Source organism: Lepisma saccharinum, chromosome 2 (genome assembly GCF_977018435.1).
Source record: "Lepisma saccharinum chromosome 2, izLepSacc3.1, whole genome shotgun sequence".
Lineage (NCBI taxonomy): Eukaryota > Metazoa > Arthropoda > Insecta > Zygentoma > Lepismatidae > Lepisma > Lepisma saccharinum.
Genome location: NC_139230.1, coordinates 84,364,314 through 84,382,693, shown reverse-complemented (window position 1 = coordinate 84,382,693; position 18,380 = coordinate 84,364,314). Strand labels below are relative to the sequence as shown.

At 37.4% G+C, this 18,380-nt stretch overlaps 1 protein-coding gene across 1 annotated transcript in view; it reads left to right on the top strand.

Annotated features, from left to right (window-relative positions):
* LOC145984076 (putative inactive tyrosine-protein kinase Wsck) overlaps positions 1 to 18,380 on the top strand; it is a 181,029-nt gene that overhangs the window by 69,685 nt on the left and 92,964 nt on the right. Inside the window, exons 6-8 of the mRNA XM_083117466.1 lie at positions 768 to 991; positions 14,500 to 14,704; positions 17,314 to 17,495. Coding sequence (XP_082973592.1) covers positions 768 to 991; positions 14,500 to 14,704; positions 17,314 to 17,495 — 611 coding nt within the window. The remainder of the gene's footprint in view (positions 1 to 767; positions 992 to 14,499; positions 14,705 to 17,313; positions 17,496 to 18,380) is intronic.

The window sequence follows — 18,380 nt, the reverse complement described above, 5'->3', positions numbered from 1 at the left end:
TAGTTTTATAACATTTGCTCTATTGGGACCATGATAAATGAATGTGTAATGTGGGAAAATGTAAAGTCCTTGAACTTAAAAATGGGCTTCCACTGTAAATGGTATTGCAGCTATGTATTTTAAGTTTTCAACAGTGTGCATGATTTTTCATCAACATACCTAATTTTTAGTATCCCTCAACAACTCAAAAAAAAGGGGGATGGATGGGGATAATAATGGATTTGAGAACATGTACTTTGGTCTGGAGTGTTTTTATGGTGGTGTGTTTTGTGGAGTGCTGCGATGTGCAACTGGAACTTTACTCCTGGAAATCATTGTTGCTGTTGGTAAATGTGAACAAACTGAATTGGACTGTTTACCTCACAGTTCCTTCACACCCAACCCCAAGTCAGAAATAATTTGTGCACATTCTGATCCAGAATTGAACTGAAGTGTTTAATGGCTGCTCTATTGTGGCTCTGTGTATTTCTCCATTACTACTGTAATTTAGTTGTGTAACTGTGTAATTTAAAGGTATATGTCACCCTTAAGCAGTTCTTGTGGCAGCATTAAGCGAGACACAGCCTCCTCTTATAGCATATGTGTGCTTAGTAATTCCAAACCTGACAGATCTAAATGTACAGATATTGAACCAGGGATATGGTTTTTGGATCCCAGAACTGACCACCTCTGTTCTCAAACCCAGGATTTGTTACCTGGTTCCTTAATCCTGGATTCATTATAGAAATTCTGGAAATTTTTTACATAAGCATCTTTTATATTTGTAGAACCAGAATCACCTGAAGTGCCCAAAATCATACGCAGAGAGAAGAATCAGCTGATTATCAAATTGACACCATCTAGAAACAATAATGGTCCTATTACTGCATATCAGATCGTGGTAATTGATGATTCAAAATCATATCCTTTTCGACCAGAGGAACTGAAATCATGGAGTGATGCCCAGCGTGATAATTTGCCCTATTACATTGCAGCAGAATTGACCCCTGATGTGAGTACTACATCTGTAATTTATTTTGAATATTTTGAACTACCATATTTTCAGATTTGTAGTCTGTCTTCAATTTTAAGTTCTTACGTGGGGATGGAATGAATGACTGAAATGACTGAATTAATTCATTTATTTTCTTCCTCCCCTTTTCTGCCACTTCACCTAATTGCAAAAGTGAGGATGGATGGTGATAAGATGAAATGATGTTGTTTTTTTGTCGCACCATCCATTTCATCAGTTCACTATTTATCTTCATTGTTGAGATTAACCCAATAGGTAGAGAAACAGCATAAAGTAGCCAAAGTGGTATTGTCCGAGTGTAATGCATATTCACGACCTGAGTTAGGATATCATGGTGTAGTGGTAATGTCGTCACCTTGTAAAAACAAGGTCTCAGGTTTGATACTTGGTTGAGGCACATAGTGGTCTGTATCCCACTTCAAACTGTAGGTGCAGTCCCGATTAGCCTACAATGAAAACTCAGACAATCAAACACAACCTAAGTTGTCATACTCCAGGACTGAGCAGAAGAAATGGACATTGGAGAGTACTAAAGTGAGGGTAGAAGTTGCAATTCATCATGGTGGATAAGCAGTTCATTTCTAATTTCCCTAATTCCGTATGTCAAAATATGCACTGCACAATCTAAAGGCCTAAAAAAAGAAAGAGATGGTTGTCTTTTTATAGTAAATTTCTTCTTTATGACTATTGTAGATTGCAACCGTTTCTGTGGAGATTTATTCTAAGTAACTTGGACAATTCAGACATTTGTTAAGAGTGATGTGTTCCTTGACCTGAAGGGTATATGATGACTTAATGTTTGTTTGTAGTACATTGAAGATTCATTCCTATTTGCATACCAGCATGAAATTTCACATCAAGTATCTATAAACCTTAATAACTTACATTTGAATTGAAAAATATGTAGAAAAATTTAATACAAGGCCCAAGTTGACTACTATTGTGGAATTGAAATACGTAATAAAATTCTAGATGGATATAGTAACCAAATTTTGAACAGAGTATTCAGGTAATACACTAATTGAAAAAATGGGCACTGAAGTTCACCATCCTCTTTTGGAGATAAATTTTTAATTTATCACTTGTGATGTTTTTAATTTTTACTGTTCTGTAAAGTGTTTCACTGCCATAATGTACACCTTCGAATGAAATGCCATAACTTGCACATATACCACTTCAAAATAGCTTTTATATAGGTTGGCATGTTGGAATCTGTGGAAATATATGTTTGCAAATAAATTGCCTAAAATGCCATCTATAAGGTACCTTTTCCTCTGCTTTTTTTTCATTCTGATGTTCATTATCTTGTCCACATTATTTGGTCTTATCATTTGCAGGCTTTATGGAATAAAAAAAATAATAGTTACCCCTGTTGATTTGTTATATTCATACACCTATATATAAATTGTCCCCACTGTAGGTTTATGAATTGTAGTGTCATGTAGTGTTCCTTTTAAGTCACACATCCTTTTGCATGCCATTAAACAAAAAAATATTCTGCATTTTTTTTTGGCAGGGGAGAGTGTCTATTCTGGACCTATCATCATCACTAGAGTTGGAGAGGTCAGAAAGAAAGTGGCTTTTTTTTTTGTTTAGCTTTTTCAGCTTCTTCCCATACAGTGTTTCAAATCAATGAAAATACATGACTTGGTTGCATTTTTCTTGTTCCACAGCCTTCATTTATCTCTCTACTGTAAAAAGACACTTATCTAAATTGAAAATACCAACTTTCAACATGGAATTCCTAACTAGACACAAGCTGTAGTTGCAAAAATGCCAGCTTTTTTGGATGGATGGTTTTCCCCAAGTTTTAATTTCATATTTCAGTAGACTTATTAAATATATTTACATAGTACATAAACACTCCCATAACTAGAGTAGTTTTGTATATATTTTGTCAATATAATCTAATAGTATGATATAATTTTCAGTGTTTGAATTTGACATATGAACATGCACTTGAAGCAAGAAATGAAAAAGAAGAAGAATAAATAAAGATAGAAATTAGAGGTACATCTTTTAACACACTTATCAAATGTACCCTCAATGACATTGTTTTTTTCTTCAATTATATCTAAAATACAAAGTCTAGTATCAAACCCCTTTACAGTCTGTCTGCTTTAGTCAAGACCCTCGATGCAAGTGTGCATGCTCTAACTGGGTGAGTCTACTGGCAAAATAGGAGTGGCTGGAGATGCAAACGAAAATCTTATTTGTTCCACTTTGAGAGGTTGTGTTACAAATTGTTATGAACATCACTAATCGTAAACAAAAAAATCAAGTGATAACATACAGCAAGTGAATGCACACAAGTAAAATACTGGTCTAAAATTTACATTTCTGCTTCCCCCATCTGCTCGAGCTAAGCATGTCTTCCATGGTCAAACAGTACATTTGTATTTAGCATAAAATGTTTGTATTCCTGCTCTCAAGTGCATCATGCATAATTTGACTCAATGGCTGATAAACCTGGTCACGGAGGAAATGTTGATGGTTTTTGGCTACTTAGTGTGGTTGTCAACCATTGTGACACCACAGCCCAGTAAATTCATTTTGTAAAAGTCTATACCCTGCTCAAAACTTTTACCCCTTTCTAAGTTTTAAAACTTTATACATTGATATGCACTCTTGAAATTAAATATTAATAAATATATATGGCACATGGTATATGTTTAGGCTTGTTGACAAATATAAAATCGGGTTTAAAATAGTTGGCAACCACTCTTGTGACCAACTACTGGGCCACTGTCCTAGTTCACGGTGGCCCTAAAAGTGAGGCAGAAACTGAAATAGATTGGAGAAAAGTCCATTAAAAAGAAATCTGGCTTTCTCTCAGTAAAATTTTGTTTGTTTAAGTAAATCCACATATGCTCAGATAAGCTAATTGGGATTGGACCTACAGCTTAAAATTAAACTTGAACCACTGTGCCTCCATTGGGGATTAAACCTGGAACCCCTTGATTACAAGGTGACATCATTATTTTATGCCATCAGGGAGGCTCATTCTTTTATATTATCCAATTAAAAATCCAGCTATTTTCCAACAACAGTACTCGCAATTATAAGTTACTTTGGGATCTAAATCTCCCTTCCTGAAACATATAATAGTTTAATATTAACATTTACTTCACATGTGAAAGTTTCTTTTAAGTTCATATTATGCTCAGATAGTCAATCAAAATTGGGTCTACAGTTTTAAAATGGAATCTGAATCTTTATGCAGTATGTCTCCACTGAGGAAATAACCTGGTACCCATTGATTACAAGACAACAGTGTTACCACTATGCCATTGAGTAGGCACATACATAAACTCACGTGTGGCAAAAACAAATTAGGAACTACAGGGTATCCAAAAAAGGCGCACAACCGAGATTTTCACTGTATGTAACTTTTGTACAAAAAACAGTAGAGACATGAATTTTACATTGGATATTAATGTGGATAGTTTTTCAAACATTAAACTAGAAAATTGTGCTGTACATGAACGTTCAGTATTGGGAAATAGTTACTAAGGCATTAAAAGTTTTTGAACTGTGTGAAAATAAACATGGATAAAAGACAGCTGTGGAGTCGCTTGAAACATTTTTCGATGTGTATCAATGGTCTCTGTGGGTATTTACCGAATTGATAAAATAATGATAATTTTATGCAACAATACAAATTATCATTCCAACTTAATGTAGGCAAATACAGTAAAATCCCTGTTATACATTTTGTGCAGGACAGAAGAAAAAAAAAGGAAAGAAAGTTAATCAAAATGGTGAGATTGATTGATTGGGTGTATTTTACTTTGCTTTTCTGCTACTTTTTACTAATTGTGAAGATGAGGATGATTGATGATATGGTGAAATTGATGAAGGGACACTTACAAAGAACACCCATGCTCAGGCCGGGATTCAAACCCTGGACCTGTTATGCTGTAGCATGCTGTGATAGCCACTCCACCACAAAGGTCGGCTCAAAATGGTAAGAGCCAGCATGCACAGAGATAAGTATACTTACTGAAGGAGCACTGCAACTTTTGTCATAAAATTTTGCAGGTCTGATTCTATATTTTGAAACAATTATGTAGCAGTCTTTTCTAGTAGTTTGTATTCAGTCATGTGTTCTGCACATAAGTAGCCATGAAAGTGGTTCTGCGAAATGCTGCTAGGTGTCAGGGTGACACATAGCAACATGCTGTTTGTCTTAGCCAGTGCTGTAGTTCATAAATTTTCAGAGGGTATAAGCTAAAATCAACCAGGGGGTATATGATGTATACCACCACATACCCTCGAGTGCAGTCCTGACCTTAGAGGTGGCAGCATGTATTGGAGTGAGAATGGATGGTAAAGTTGAACAATAAGTGAAGGCCTCCCTGATTGCATAGTGGTAACATTGTCACCATGCAATCATGGGGTCCTGGGCTTGATACCAGGTGGAGGCACATAGTGGTTCAGATCCTACTTTAACTCATCTGCTTACCATTTAAATGCCCATGCTGTGTCTGTGAATTATGATTTAAATCTCAAGAGCGGCATTTTAGTTTGCAGTATGCATTTCAAAATTGAATGTCTTGGACACTATAAGTCAGATCTGCATGAAACTTTCACCAATTACAGATAATGGTGTCTACGTAACACAAATGTATGAACTTTATTGATATGAGGAGAAGAAACTTACCTAATATGTATGCTTTGTATGATACACCTTGAAGCACTCTGGCATATCGAGTGCCACCTTGCACTTTTCGCATTCCCACCTGCTGCTGGATTTCTTATTGTGTGCAGAACACACCTTGCCCTGTCTTGAAGGATTTGTTTTCACTGGATTTGGGGAGGGCGGGATTAAACTGTCTTGGAAAATGTCCTCAATTGGCACATTGCAATCTCAAGGTCATATCTGCGGAAGGTCATCCTCTTCTCGCATACTCTGGTAACACAAGTTCAGCAAGCAATTGCTTCACTACCAACAGTCATTGAATTTGAGTCGCTTTACTGTAGGCTTTACCTTTTTGTACATCACATATGAATTAAAGAAAGCTAGATCCAACAAATAAAAAAAATATATTTTTATATGTTTCGAGATACCGACGCATGATGGGAAATGAAGCTAACTGTTGGTCCATTTTGTCAACCCCACTCATTCCCTTGTATTCTATTACTGTTCTGGGCTTTAGAGTAGGTTGTCTTGACTTCCTGTTTAATTTTCCGGTGTTTGTCATGTGTACAGAGCATTCCCTGACATTCACTATGAGACTCGGCGGCAAGCGGCCCGGCATCAGCGCTTGTCTTTCACGGTGAACAGGGTCCGCAACAGTTGCTAGAGTCAGCTATTAAAATTACAGTTTTCATATTGTGTACTAACCTTGACTACAGAAGGTGTTGAAAATGATGTCCCTCTGCTGCAACACATTCCTGACATCTCCGAAGGAAATTGGCGTTTACACGTGCAAGTTCGTCTACTGTAATTCTCCCGATTTCTCATACAATACTCTCTTTTAACTCGCTGATGGTGTGCGGATTGTCTTTGTATACTTTATTTTTTGGATTTCCCCATTTTTCTTTCCACTTTTATTCAGAACTCACCCTGTTACTCTAAACTTTTTTATTAAACTTTTTTATGAGGTTTAATATAGTGGTCCTATGTGGAACGGGAACACCAGGAAATTTTGTTGCAGAATGTCGTCGCACTTCTCCACAATTCCTCTTTCTGAAGTAACACTCGATAAGATAAATCCTTTGTTGTAATGTAAACTTTTGTGGTGTCATATTAAGCCACAATCTTCAACACACGGACACGACACAACACAACTTCCGAGGGAGGATTATATTGGTGTCAGTCTGCAATATCAACAGAAAGGGAAAGAGAGCAAAGACAGGGAGAGCGAAAAAAAATAGACTCTGGCGTGCAACTGTCGCGGATCCCGTAGGTTTTCTGTGTATCCATTTGAGAGCTAGCACGGCTGTACACGGCTGATGCCTCGCCTTTCTTCAATTTCACATCTTTCAGTTCGACTGGCATTTGTTTTCTGGACATTCTGACTGTGCCTAAAACATTGGTGTTGGCCTTTAGAAGTTTATTGCACAGGGTTGGGAATGTATTCTAGTTGTCTATATATAATGTATATCCTTTGTGGAGAAGAGAATCCATCAGTTCAAGCACGACACACTCATGTTCAGGTACTTTTTCTGCAGTAACCTTTGCCCCTGTATAAATTCTGAATTGGTAACAATATCCACTAGAAGATTTGCATAATTTATAATACTCTATTCCAAACCTTGTTTTTTTAGTTGAGTTGAACTGCACAAATGAAAGTCTCCCTTTGCATTTTACAAGGCTCTCATCAGTGGCAATATCTTGCTCTTGAGTGTACATGTTGCCTAATTTTGCCTAATATATCTTTGGGGTCAATGTCCTCATTGTTTACAAAATGCAGATATCGCATAATGAGAAGAAAATTCATATTGAGCATAACAGTTGCAAAGAAAGGAGTTTCTGTTACTTTTTTTGCACTCGAATAACCCTGCAAACTTTCTTTTTTCACTTGTGACTAGAGGAAACACAGACAAATAAAAGTTCTAATCTCGTCGGGAGTTGTGTCAAACCATTTTTTTCATTACTGTTACCCGACTGAATTTCTGTGAATACTTGAATTTCTATTTTGCTTGTTGCATAAGAATTTGTCTCATTGGAAATATTTTCCCAGATATCATCTTTTAGAAACTTGGTGAAAACCTCACAAGCTGTAGGACTAACCCCTAACGATCGCATGACAATATTATCAAACCCAGGAGTACCTGTAAATGCTATTTTCCGAGGTAAATCATTCAGGGAACATGAAGAACTCCACTTCCACAATTCTTCCTTGCTCTTCTTAGCAACAGGTGGTCTGCCCCCTTTACAAGCAACACTTTCACAACCCTCATCCCCACTTTCACTGCCAGAACTTTCACTCTCGATAGCACTAGAAGATCTACCATCATCGCTTTCACTAACAAATTCCAAATTATCTTCTTCATTGCTCTCCAACAGCAGGTTTTTGATAACTTTATCATCCACAAGCCTCTTGCTCAACATTCTTTCAATCAACCTTTTGTTTATATGAGAAACAAAGCACCTCAGTAGTATGAAAAAGTTAGCAATACATTCAACAAGAAGTCTAGCATATCGTAATTGTCAGCTTCTGCCATCTGTTGACAAAGAGAAAAACTAGAAGGACAAATATAGCATGCCGGCGATTCGACAACTAGATAAGTTAAGTGTATATCTTGTAAGGCCGTTGTTCCGACGACTAGATAAGGTGTTGGGTTAAACTGTAGATCCAGCCCCGATTAGTCTTACTGTGCATAAAGTGGACTTAACCTTTTGCCGCCCAAGGCCTTTTTCACATGTAAGCCTCTCTGTCCCGAGCCGATTTTGAGCAAAATGCAGAGTTTCAATTAAATGAGTGTAGATCGGAGGCTAATTGCCCTAGAGAGATGAGTGATATACCGTTGTACGCGGAATGAACCAGAGATTCAGACTATATGAACTTTTTGCAAATTCGGCATATATATGGTGGGGGGGAGGGGGCTAACTCTCAAAATTCCAAAATTTCGGGAAAAAAAAATTCTTCCCCCACCCTCCCCTCAAGCAAAAAGTACATGACAGTGTCGACATGCACATGGAAATGATCGCTAACATGTAAGGAACACAAAAATATTTGCATTATTATCATATGACCAATGTAACTTGAGTTATACCCATAAAGGAATTGTCGGCACGCCACTGATTCAAGCTTCAAAATGCAGTGGTACCTTGAAATGACTTTAGCTTTAGCTATTTGCCCTGGAGATATGAACGATATACCGTTGTACGCAGAATGAATCACAGATTCAGACGATATATAATTTATGCACATTCGGTGCACATATGGAGGGGGAAAGGGGGGAAATCCCCTGAATATTTTTTTAAAATGCGGTTTCTCCCCCCCCCCCCCCCCCCGAAAAAAAGGATATGAAAAGTTCAAAATACACATAGAAATTATTGCTGGCATGTAAGAAACAGAAAAATATTTGCATCATTGCCGTATGACCAATGTAACGCGAGCTGTACCCCTGAAACGAAATTCTTGTACTCCACTGTCTCAATCTTCGGAAGTGAGCGAAATGCAGAGTTACATTGAATTGACTACAGCTCAGAGACTATTTGCCCTGGAGATATGAACAATATACCGTTGTACGCAGAATGAATCACAGATTCAGACGATATATAATTTATGCACATTCAGCGCACATATGGAGGGGGAAAGGTGGGAAATCCCCTGAAATTTTTTTTTTAAAAAATTGGGGTTTCTCCCCCCCTGCCTCCCCCCCAAAAAAAAGGATATGAAAAGTTCAAAATGCACATAGAAATTTTCGCTGGCATGTAAGAAACAGAAAAATATTTGCATCATTGCCGTATGACCAATGTAACGCGAGCTGTACCCCTGAAACGAAAGGCTTGTACGCCACTGTCTCAATCTTCGGAAGTGAGCGAAATGTAGAGTTACATTGAATTGACTACAGCTCAGAGACTATTTGCCCTGGAGATATGAACGATATACCGTTGTATGCAGAATGAATCACAGATTCAGACGATATATAATTTATGCACATTCGGCGCACATATGGGGGGGAAAGGGGGGAAATCCCCTGAAAATCCCTTTTTTAAAAAAAATGGGGGTTTCCCCCCGCCCCCGAAAAAAGGATATCAAAATGTCAAAATGCAAATTTTATGCAAATTCGGCATATATATGGGGGGAAGGGAGGAATCCCCCAAAAATATTTTTAAAAATAGGAAGAAGAGTATAAATAAGAATTTTTCTTTGTATTTACCTTTGCTGCTCCAGCTCCCAGGCTTGGTCTGGAGCCATGATGCCTTACTTCTGGTGGTACTCCATAAAACATGGCTCCAGACACAGGGGCACTTTGCAGGTAACGCATCGGCAACTACTTCGCCGTGAAGTTCGTGGCCCGCACAGCACACATCTCCGTTGTTCCTGTGCCATGGTGGGGAAATGACGGAAACCACTAACCTCATAGCGCGTGTTGGTAGATGGAGACGAACTTGATGATGGACCAAGTTGTGCAGCCCCTTGGGGATCTGGGGTTCGAGTGCCTCGCCTGGCACTTGTCCCCAAAAAAATTATAGTCAACTTCTCACGGAACTCACAGTGCCTCACATTCTGATGAAATCCCTTGAAGAGCAGGTAGGCGTTCAGGATACATTGGTCGAGTAGGTGGAAGAAGAGCTTGACAGTCCACTTCATGGTCTTTCGTTGGACACCGTAGGAATTAGTCATGCGGTTGGCCTTGTCAACGTAACCCATGTGGGTATTGTATTCGCATACAATAGCCGGCTTGAGTACGTTGCCATGGTCATCCAAGAAATTTCCCTCAGCTGGTGACTGATGGATGTTTGTCAACAGGTACACCTCTCTCTTGTCTCTCCAACATATCACAGTCAAGTCATTCTTCACCCGAACATGTAGGTCACCTCTCTTCAGCTTCAAGTCAGTCTTTGAAAAGTTGGGTGGGAGGCCCTTTTGTCGGTGATTGACGGTCCCGCAGCAATAGATACTTCTTGTTGTGAGATCATCAAATAGCTCTGGAGAAGAGAAGTAGTTGTCCATAAATAATTGATGACCAACTCCCTTCACCTTCTCTGTCAACGCTACAACTAAACCATGCGTCGCTGATGTCGTGGCAGTCGCTCTGTTCTTGTCCTTGCCCAGATATACAGTCATGTCATAGGTGTATCCCAAAGAATCACAGAGTTTGTAGATCTTGATCCCAAACCTCTTGTGTTTCTTTGGAATATACTGTTTGAAGATGACTTTCCCTTTGTACAAGACCATAGCTTCATCAACTGCTAAATGCTCTGTAGTATAGTAACAATTAGAGCTAAGCTCATTGATCTTGTCAAAGACAAACTTCATCTTCCACAGCCTGTCATAATTGGGATCTTGGGGGGAAGGGTTCTTTGTGTTGTCTTCAAAATGTAGGAATCTGAGCAAGTGAGAAAAGCGGTTACGTGAAATCTGTTGTCCGTAAAACTGTGTGTGAAGGTGGGGTTTTCTGGACCAGTAGTCTCGCCAAGATAATCTGCGGTCATGTCCCATCAGTATTGTCAAACCAATGAAAATCTTCATTTCGTCAATGGTCACGTCAAGTTCGGGCTTTGTCGGTGGGTGCTTTGTGATATGTTGGTGGTAGTACCTGTTGGTCTCAGTCACCAGATGCTGGAAGATTTCTTTGGAGAAAGTCAAGGAAAAAAAGTCCAAGGAAGAGAGGATGCATCGTCAATGTGTCGAACCTTCAGTCCAGTCTGTCCTAGGAAAGGTTGGGGGTTGGGAGCAGTTCTACCAGTTCGGGAAGGGGGTTGCCAGTCGGATGGAGCAGGAGGAGGGGAAGGGGAACGTCTTTGTGACATATCATCAGAATCAGATTCTGATGATATATCAGAGGGAATATCAAGCTCTTCTTCATCCCACTTGGAGTCTGTATCCATATCCCCCAGCTCATCTCGGATTTCATCAGAACAGAGATCACGGGGAGCAGCCATGGTCGACTATAACCCTTTTGGGGACACAGCAGGCACAAACGACACTAGCACACTTTTCACAAACACGTAGATGACAAAAAAGTCCTTGGAAGTATGTCTCTTCACTCAAAAAATATCCTCGCACTTGGGCATAAAACGACACACACCTACGCACAACTTTCACGGACGAAAAGCTAGAACGCCTGGAAAATGAACACTAATTCTTGCAGCTGCTTGACATTCTATTTTTAGACAATGCTGGGTGACCTCTGTTCAACATTGTGGAACACTTGTGCTAACAAACAAAGGTTTCCTTCAGCACGCTTTGAATTCCCATTCTCACAACGCAGATTCAACAACCAGTTTTCCCCCTCCCCCACCCCCACCCCCTGCTTCCGCCCTCACGGAAAACTTTCATTTTGACATCGGATACTTATAAACAAGCTTCCTTCGAATGCAGATAGCAGGAGGGAGTGAAAAGCATTGCTTTAGAACAACAAAGCCGGTCTTCCTTTGTCAGCAAAAATTTGACGTTGAAAAGAGCCGCAAAAGAGAAGTACCTTTTCCCCTCCATTTTCATGAAGACAAAAAAATGCAAAAAACCATTCCTGTTAAATACATGTGTTAGGAACAATATAAAAAAATAAAATCGAAATTCTAGCCAAAAATAGAAAAGTTATAATGTAAAAACTACGACCTTGACACAGCGTCTCGATCGAGACGGTTTTGACAGTGAGGGTTACATTTGGGTATCTCATTCGAGACGCTTGGGTGGCAAAAGGTTAAAACACAAACTCAATCAGTCAGTTGTTGCAAATCATTAATGTAAATACCTAAAGTAATGAGGAGCAGGGGAGAACAACTAAACACTTGAGAAAATGTAAACAAAAATTACATCTTATGAATATATTTTGTATTTGTTAGCATTTATACAAACCTATATGCAGGAGCATCCACAAGGGAAGTAACTATTGAATCAAGGAGTCATATTTACATAACCGATGAAGCTAGAAGGCACCTTGGTTGTTATCTTGATTCCAAGTTTTTGGTTCCATGTCTTCCCCCCTCATCATTCTCATACTCGCAGAGTGATTTCTGTAGCATCCTGCCCAAACCTAAATGGGTTGTAAAATTTTGACCATATCCTGTTCCATATGTTGGTATTGTTTTCCTTCTTATCTCAACCAAAAATTTTCCATCCCACACACCCTTAGCAATATGTTGTCACTGTTGCCAAGGAGACCCAGTGCAGTGTCTCAAGCTTTAAATGCTGAGCTGGTCCAAAAATGTACCACCAGGTAATTTTGCTAATGCGAGGCAGGTCCCATTTTTGGACCAAGCAGTGTTGTCGTGTAGTATGTGACTTTTGATCTGTAATTGTCAGAGATATGTTTTGATTGCTACATGAACCCTGTAGCATGTTCTTAGTAATTAGTGAACTGTAATTTGTATTTCTGCCATTGCTATATACAAGTCAACAAAACCGTATGTTTTCCTAGTCACTGATTGTCAGCAGATTGGGAAAACAGAGACTGAAGTGACTAAAGAGCAGCAGTGGGAGTTTTGAGTGAGCAGTGCTATTTTTGACCATCTGACAACAAATAAGTCTGTGTACAGTTGCACTCTTATCCTTTGTTTGAGATTATGGACTTCTTGCTTTCTTGTGGAAAACATTTTTTCCCTCCAAAAGTATCAAGAACAAGTGAATAATTCTTACAATGATGTCTGGCAACATGCAGGTACCATTTTGAACCCTTATGTAGCAGCATTGTCTAGGTGGGGGCCAGCCAAATTTGAAGTTTCATAAAAAAGTATAAGTTTTTAGACTCTTTTCTTCTACTTTGTGAAAATAAAATATCAATGATAAGCTTATAGCCTAATGATGTGTGATTTGTAACTAACTCTACCATTTGTAGTTTCCGAGATATTCATTTTTATTTTAACCATTACGGAATTTAAAATTTTCCACTGAAAACATGCTCAGCATTAGCATAGATATACCAGGAAAAACAACCCCAGTGTTTAAGGCTTAATCTATGAGGTGATCAGTATTGGCAGCTGACAAGCCAAGGTCAAGTTTATCAAACTCTACACCTACAATGCTCAGCATTAATGGAACCAAACATACTATAGGACTAAACTGAAACTAAACTCCTTGGTGCAATCGCACTTTAGGGGTTAGGACTTGCCAAGCAATTTTTTATTGGGATGATGCATGCTCAGCACATTGAGTCCCATTGATTCTGTTTCTGGCTTCTGGAGTCTGAAACTATTGCTTTCAAATAGTTCCCAAATTGTCCTCATGACACTGGGTCAACACTGAAATTTTGGAACTCCCACCAGGAATCAAACTTGAGACCACTCATACCAAAGGCATGGGTGCTAACCATTTGGTAAAGCAGGAGGTAGACTTAAGGCTAGACTTACATTAACTTTACCAGAGACAGATGACTATCAGATTTACACTGTTTATGAAATAATATTCTGAAATTGTTTATAGGAAGGGTCATGTTAATGAAAGTGAAGAGGTGCCCAAGAAGTGATCATTTACTCCATTTTCATATGAATAAAGTCCTTCACAGTGCTTCAAATTTAGCAACTTTCATTAATATAATAACTTTTTTATAACTTAGCAATCAACATACATACCTGAAGGGATGCATGTGCCCACTTCCTTGGTTTCCAAGAATATACCCCTTTTTTTATTCATATCAAAATGTGAACAGGTTCTCACCTTTTCTATTCATGCAAAACAGGTATGTGCTCCAAAAAGTTGAGAAATTAGTATGCTAAGTTTTATTCACACAACACAACATGTTATTGAAGTGGCTATTTCATTTTTATCATAATAATTATATAAATCTAGTTTATGTGTACAATTTTTGAAGTGGCATAAATAATGCATTATATGCAGTATGTAAAAATGCATTTTCTTTTATAGGAACTTCGAGATGAATTTGTTGTTGGTGATGGGCAGACATATGGAAGCTATTATAATTCACCATTACCTGATGATGGCCACATACATGTCACACTTGGTGTTGTCAGCACCTGGGAAGGTGTTACCAAAGTTTCATATGCAAAAGCAGGCCATGACCAGCATTCTGATGATGTGGTCATTTTTAACGTTGAAAATTACACACCAGGTTAGTATTTTTGTTAGGCCATAAGTGTGTGTGTTTATGTAAGGGGTAGGGGAAGGTGGCAAAGTCATTACTTTAGTATTATTAAATAAAACACAAGTCGCTATTTACGCATGATTTAGCAGGTTCTTTCCAAAAACTGATATTTTTGACCCATTGCCAGAACCTTCCTCAGGGTAGTCCAAAGAAATCACATTCAAATGATAAAAGCAGAATAAAAAAATAGTTAAAAGGATGAAAGTCATAGGATTAAAGAACTGCATCATGACCACAAGCTGTCTTGCGTAAAAGCTGCACATCACTATCTACATCTGTGCAACACTGGCCCTGCTTTATAGACCTATACCCATTTCTTCCTACTGGCAACTCCCTTTCTTTCCCCTCTTCTTACATTATCAGGTTGCAGTTAAAACTGGTTGGCAAAGCTGAGAATCTGATCAGAGGATTAATGACACGTTTCTTTATTATATTGATCCATTTTTCTCAGATATCACCATCATATCTATTAATTTACTGTGCTCTGTTTTCACAAATTCTTTTTGTTTTGAGCACTTTTCTTCCTCTTTTTCTTCTACAGATATTATATTATCTTCTATTTAATGATTCATAAATATCATATGTTCACTCCGGCTACATCTGGCATTCCCCTCCCTGATGTCTTTTTCACGCTCACTAAATCTCTAGTCAAAACTCCTCCTCCATTTCCCATTTCCCTCATTTGCATGAGCCAAATTTAATTTGACACTCGCCTGGGTAATTATTGAAATCCTTGTTTGCCATGTGTTTGTGTTTAACAAATAAACGTCCTATACTGGGAGGTGGTTTGAACACTGATTTTATCCCACATTTAACAAAATTTTCTTCTATAAATTTTTCCAACTAATGCTCTATTGTAATGCATGCTGATGTATTTTTCCTTGTTCTGTTTGTTTTTATATACAAATCTGCGTTTTCATTAGATTAATTTCTCTTCTCTACTTTCAGTGTAAGTTTCATGACCATCCTTTCGTTTCTGCTTCATTAATTATCCATTTTATCTGTTTATTATAACTTTCTGGGCTATTACATAATTTCTTGGCTCTCCATATAAAGTTGAACCACAAATTGTAATATATTCTATCTTTGTGCGCAGATTATTATGTATAGAAGTTTCTCCACTTGAAGGTTTATGAAACACTCGAGTGTCAACTATGTTGTCGCAAATTCTTATTTCAATAAATTTACTATTTATAAGGAATTTTTTCTGGTATTGCAATACAAAATAGAACCTTTTTGTCATTACATACAAAATGCCTACAATAAAATGCACATTAATAAAAAATATACATAAGACACAACTTATAACATGAACAAATTATTTTGATTACAATATTTTCAATCAACAATAGAAAGTACAGCTTCTTCCCTTATGCCCTTGTCTCCCTGCAACTGCCAGGTGAGATTTCATAAGAATTAAGAAATTCAATGTGAATAAAGTCAATATACCATTCACAGGTTGTTCTTTGGGTGAGCTAACTTTTGTCTCTGCCTCCATAGAAGCATTTGGAAAATACGTTGATACTGCTAAATAATTACTTTTTATGTCAATGTAAATTTTACTAAGGTTCATCAAGAGACAAGGCAGATACAGTCTGGGAAATATAGTCTAAATTTTATTTTTGATCTGTCAGTGCTTAGCAAGATTTTGGCTGCGTGGTTCGAAAATGATAGCTTCCCATGCAGGGCTTTGTTGTGCATGATGAACAAGTATGCAATTCCCAGCTTGCAAGCAAAGACAAAGAATAATTTCTCCCAACACAGATAACCTGAGTTAGCATATTTAGTATAAATATAAGGTCTATTCCTTTTATAACACAAAGCTCTCTATATAAATTAAATGAATAAATATTAGTCCTGGAAATTATATATAAATAGAATCTGAAAAGTCACGTTCTTTATAGATGTAATGTGGGCATCAGATTCATGTTACATCTTCATGTTGTGAATAACCTAGAGAAGTACAAAAGCTATATAAAATATTCAAAATACACCACAAAAATTAAACAGAAAAACTAAGTTAGTTCATAGAATTTATTTCATAGACTATTCATACAGACTTGCCAAATCTTGCATTATGTTGACATGCTATTTTACAAAACATGAAAATTGAACTTTTTGATTGGCTAGTGTTTTCTGTTTTGTGCTCATTATTTAACATAGTTTTGTTTCTCTTACAGTACTTAAATGAAAGCATTTTGTATTGTAACACTGATCAATGTTTTGGCACAGTTGCACAGAGTGAATATATTACTAAACAGAGAAAATACCATATCTAAATTTGAATCCTAGCAAGTTCTTAAATTGTATGTAAAAAAAACCTCTAAAATTTGTAGAATTTCAAACATAGTGTCTCCCTTTATTTTAACTGTATGGCTCTAAATCTTGGCAAACAATAAACAAGAATGCATTTACAAAAGCCCTAAATATTCCTCTACCAGTATTGACAAAAGTGAGATATGCATATTCATTTATTGATCACTGATGTGTGACCACACACACACACACAGATATATACACAGATAAACACATGTAAAAACTTTTAACATGGAGGTTTTCCTTCATCTATCTTCTAGCTGAAAATTCAGAAGGGCCTTCGGGGCTTGTTGTTGGATTATCTGTTGCCATTGGAATATTTGGATTTCTCCTCCTTGCATCATTTGTGATTTATTTTTTGCTGCGTCGACGGTTTGGAAGACGAAGGAGAAGAATTCCAGATCATCAGGAATTAACCTTACAAGGACCAATGATTGAAGTGGTAATTATGTTATTTACTATTTTTGTGCGTTTATATTTTCTGAATTTTACTACAGGAATAAGGATGACATGTTCACATTTTGCATGTTTTTACATGTTTGACATGAGATTACCAATAACACAGTGAAATGAGATTTATTTATATATATATATATATATATATATATATATATATATATATATATATATATATATATATATATATATATATATATATATATATTTGTAAACTTTGAAGCACATTAAACAGAAACTGGTAGTTTGTGTGCAACAACAATACAGGGCCTGGCCTATGGCGCAGTGGTTGCATAGTTACCTTGTAATCAAGGGGTCCCAGATTCGATTCCTGGTGGAGGCACATAGTGGTTCGGATCCCACTTTAAATTGTAGGTCCAGTCTCGATTAGCCTTGCTGTGCATAAAGTGGACTTAAAACACCAACTCAGTCAATCAATCAAAACAACAATATAGGGTGGGATTAGGCCAGACCTGGTTCTAAAGATGAAGCTGCACTGCGGGTGGATACTAGATATCTTAGAAGCTAGGAGGCAAATACCAGTGAGAAGAAGAGGAGAGTGAGTGGGGGATATGCTCTGACTATATTAAAAGATTGATTCTAAATTAAACTCTAACCTAATATTATTTTAATACCCATCAGAGCAAAATTGTATTTTTACAGCTAATGATAATTTTGAAATTGTTTCTGAGAAGTATTGGTTTTAGCTAACATTGTGCATACACTTTTAGTGTTTCTGATGTTCTAGGCATCTAGTAAAAAGAAAGTCAATTATTTCATAATAAGGTATCAAAGAAAATACTTTTACAACTGCATGATAAGTGACGAGTGTGCTTGTTCCTTCTCATTACAAAGTTTTTTCACATCTGTC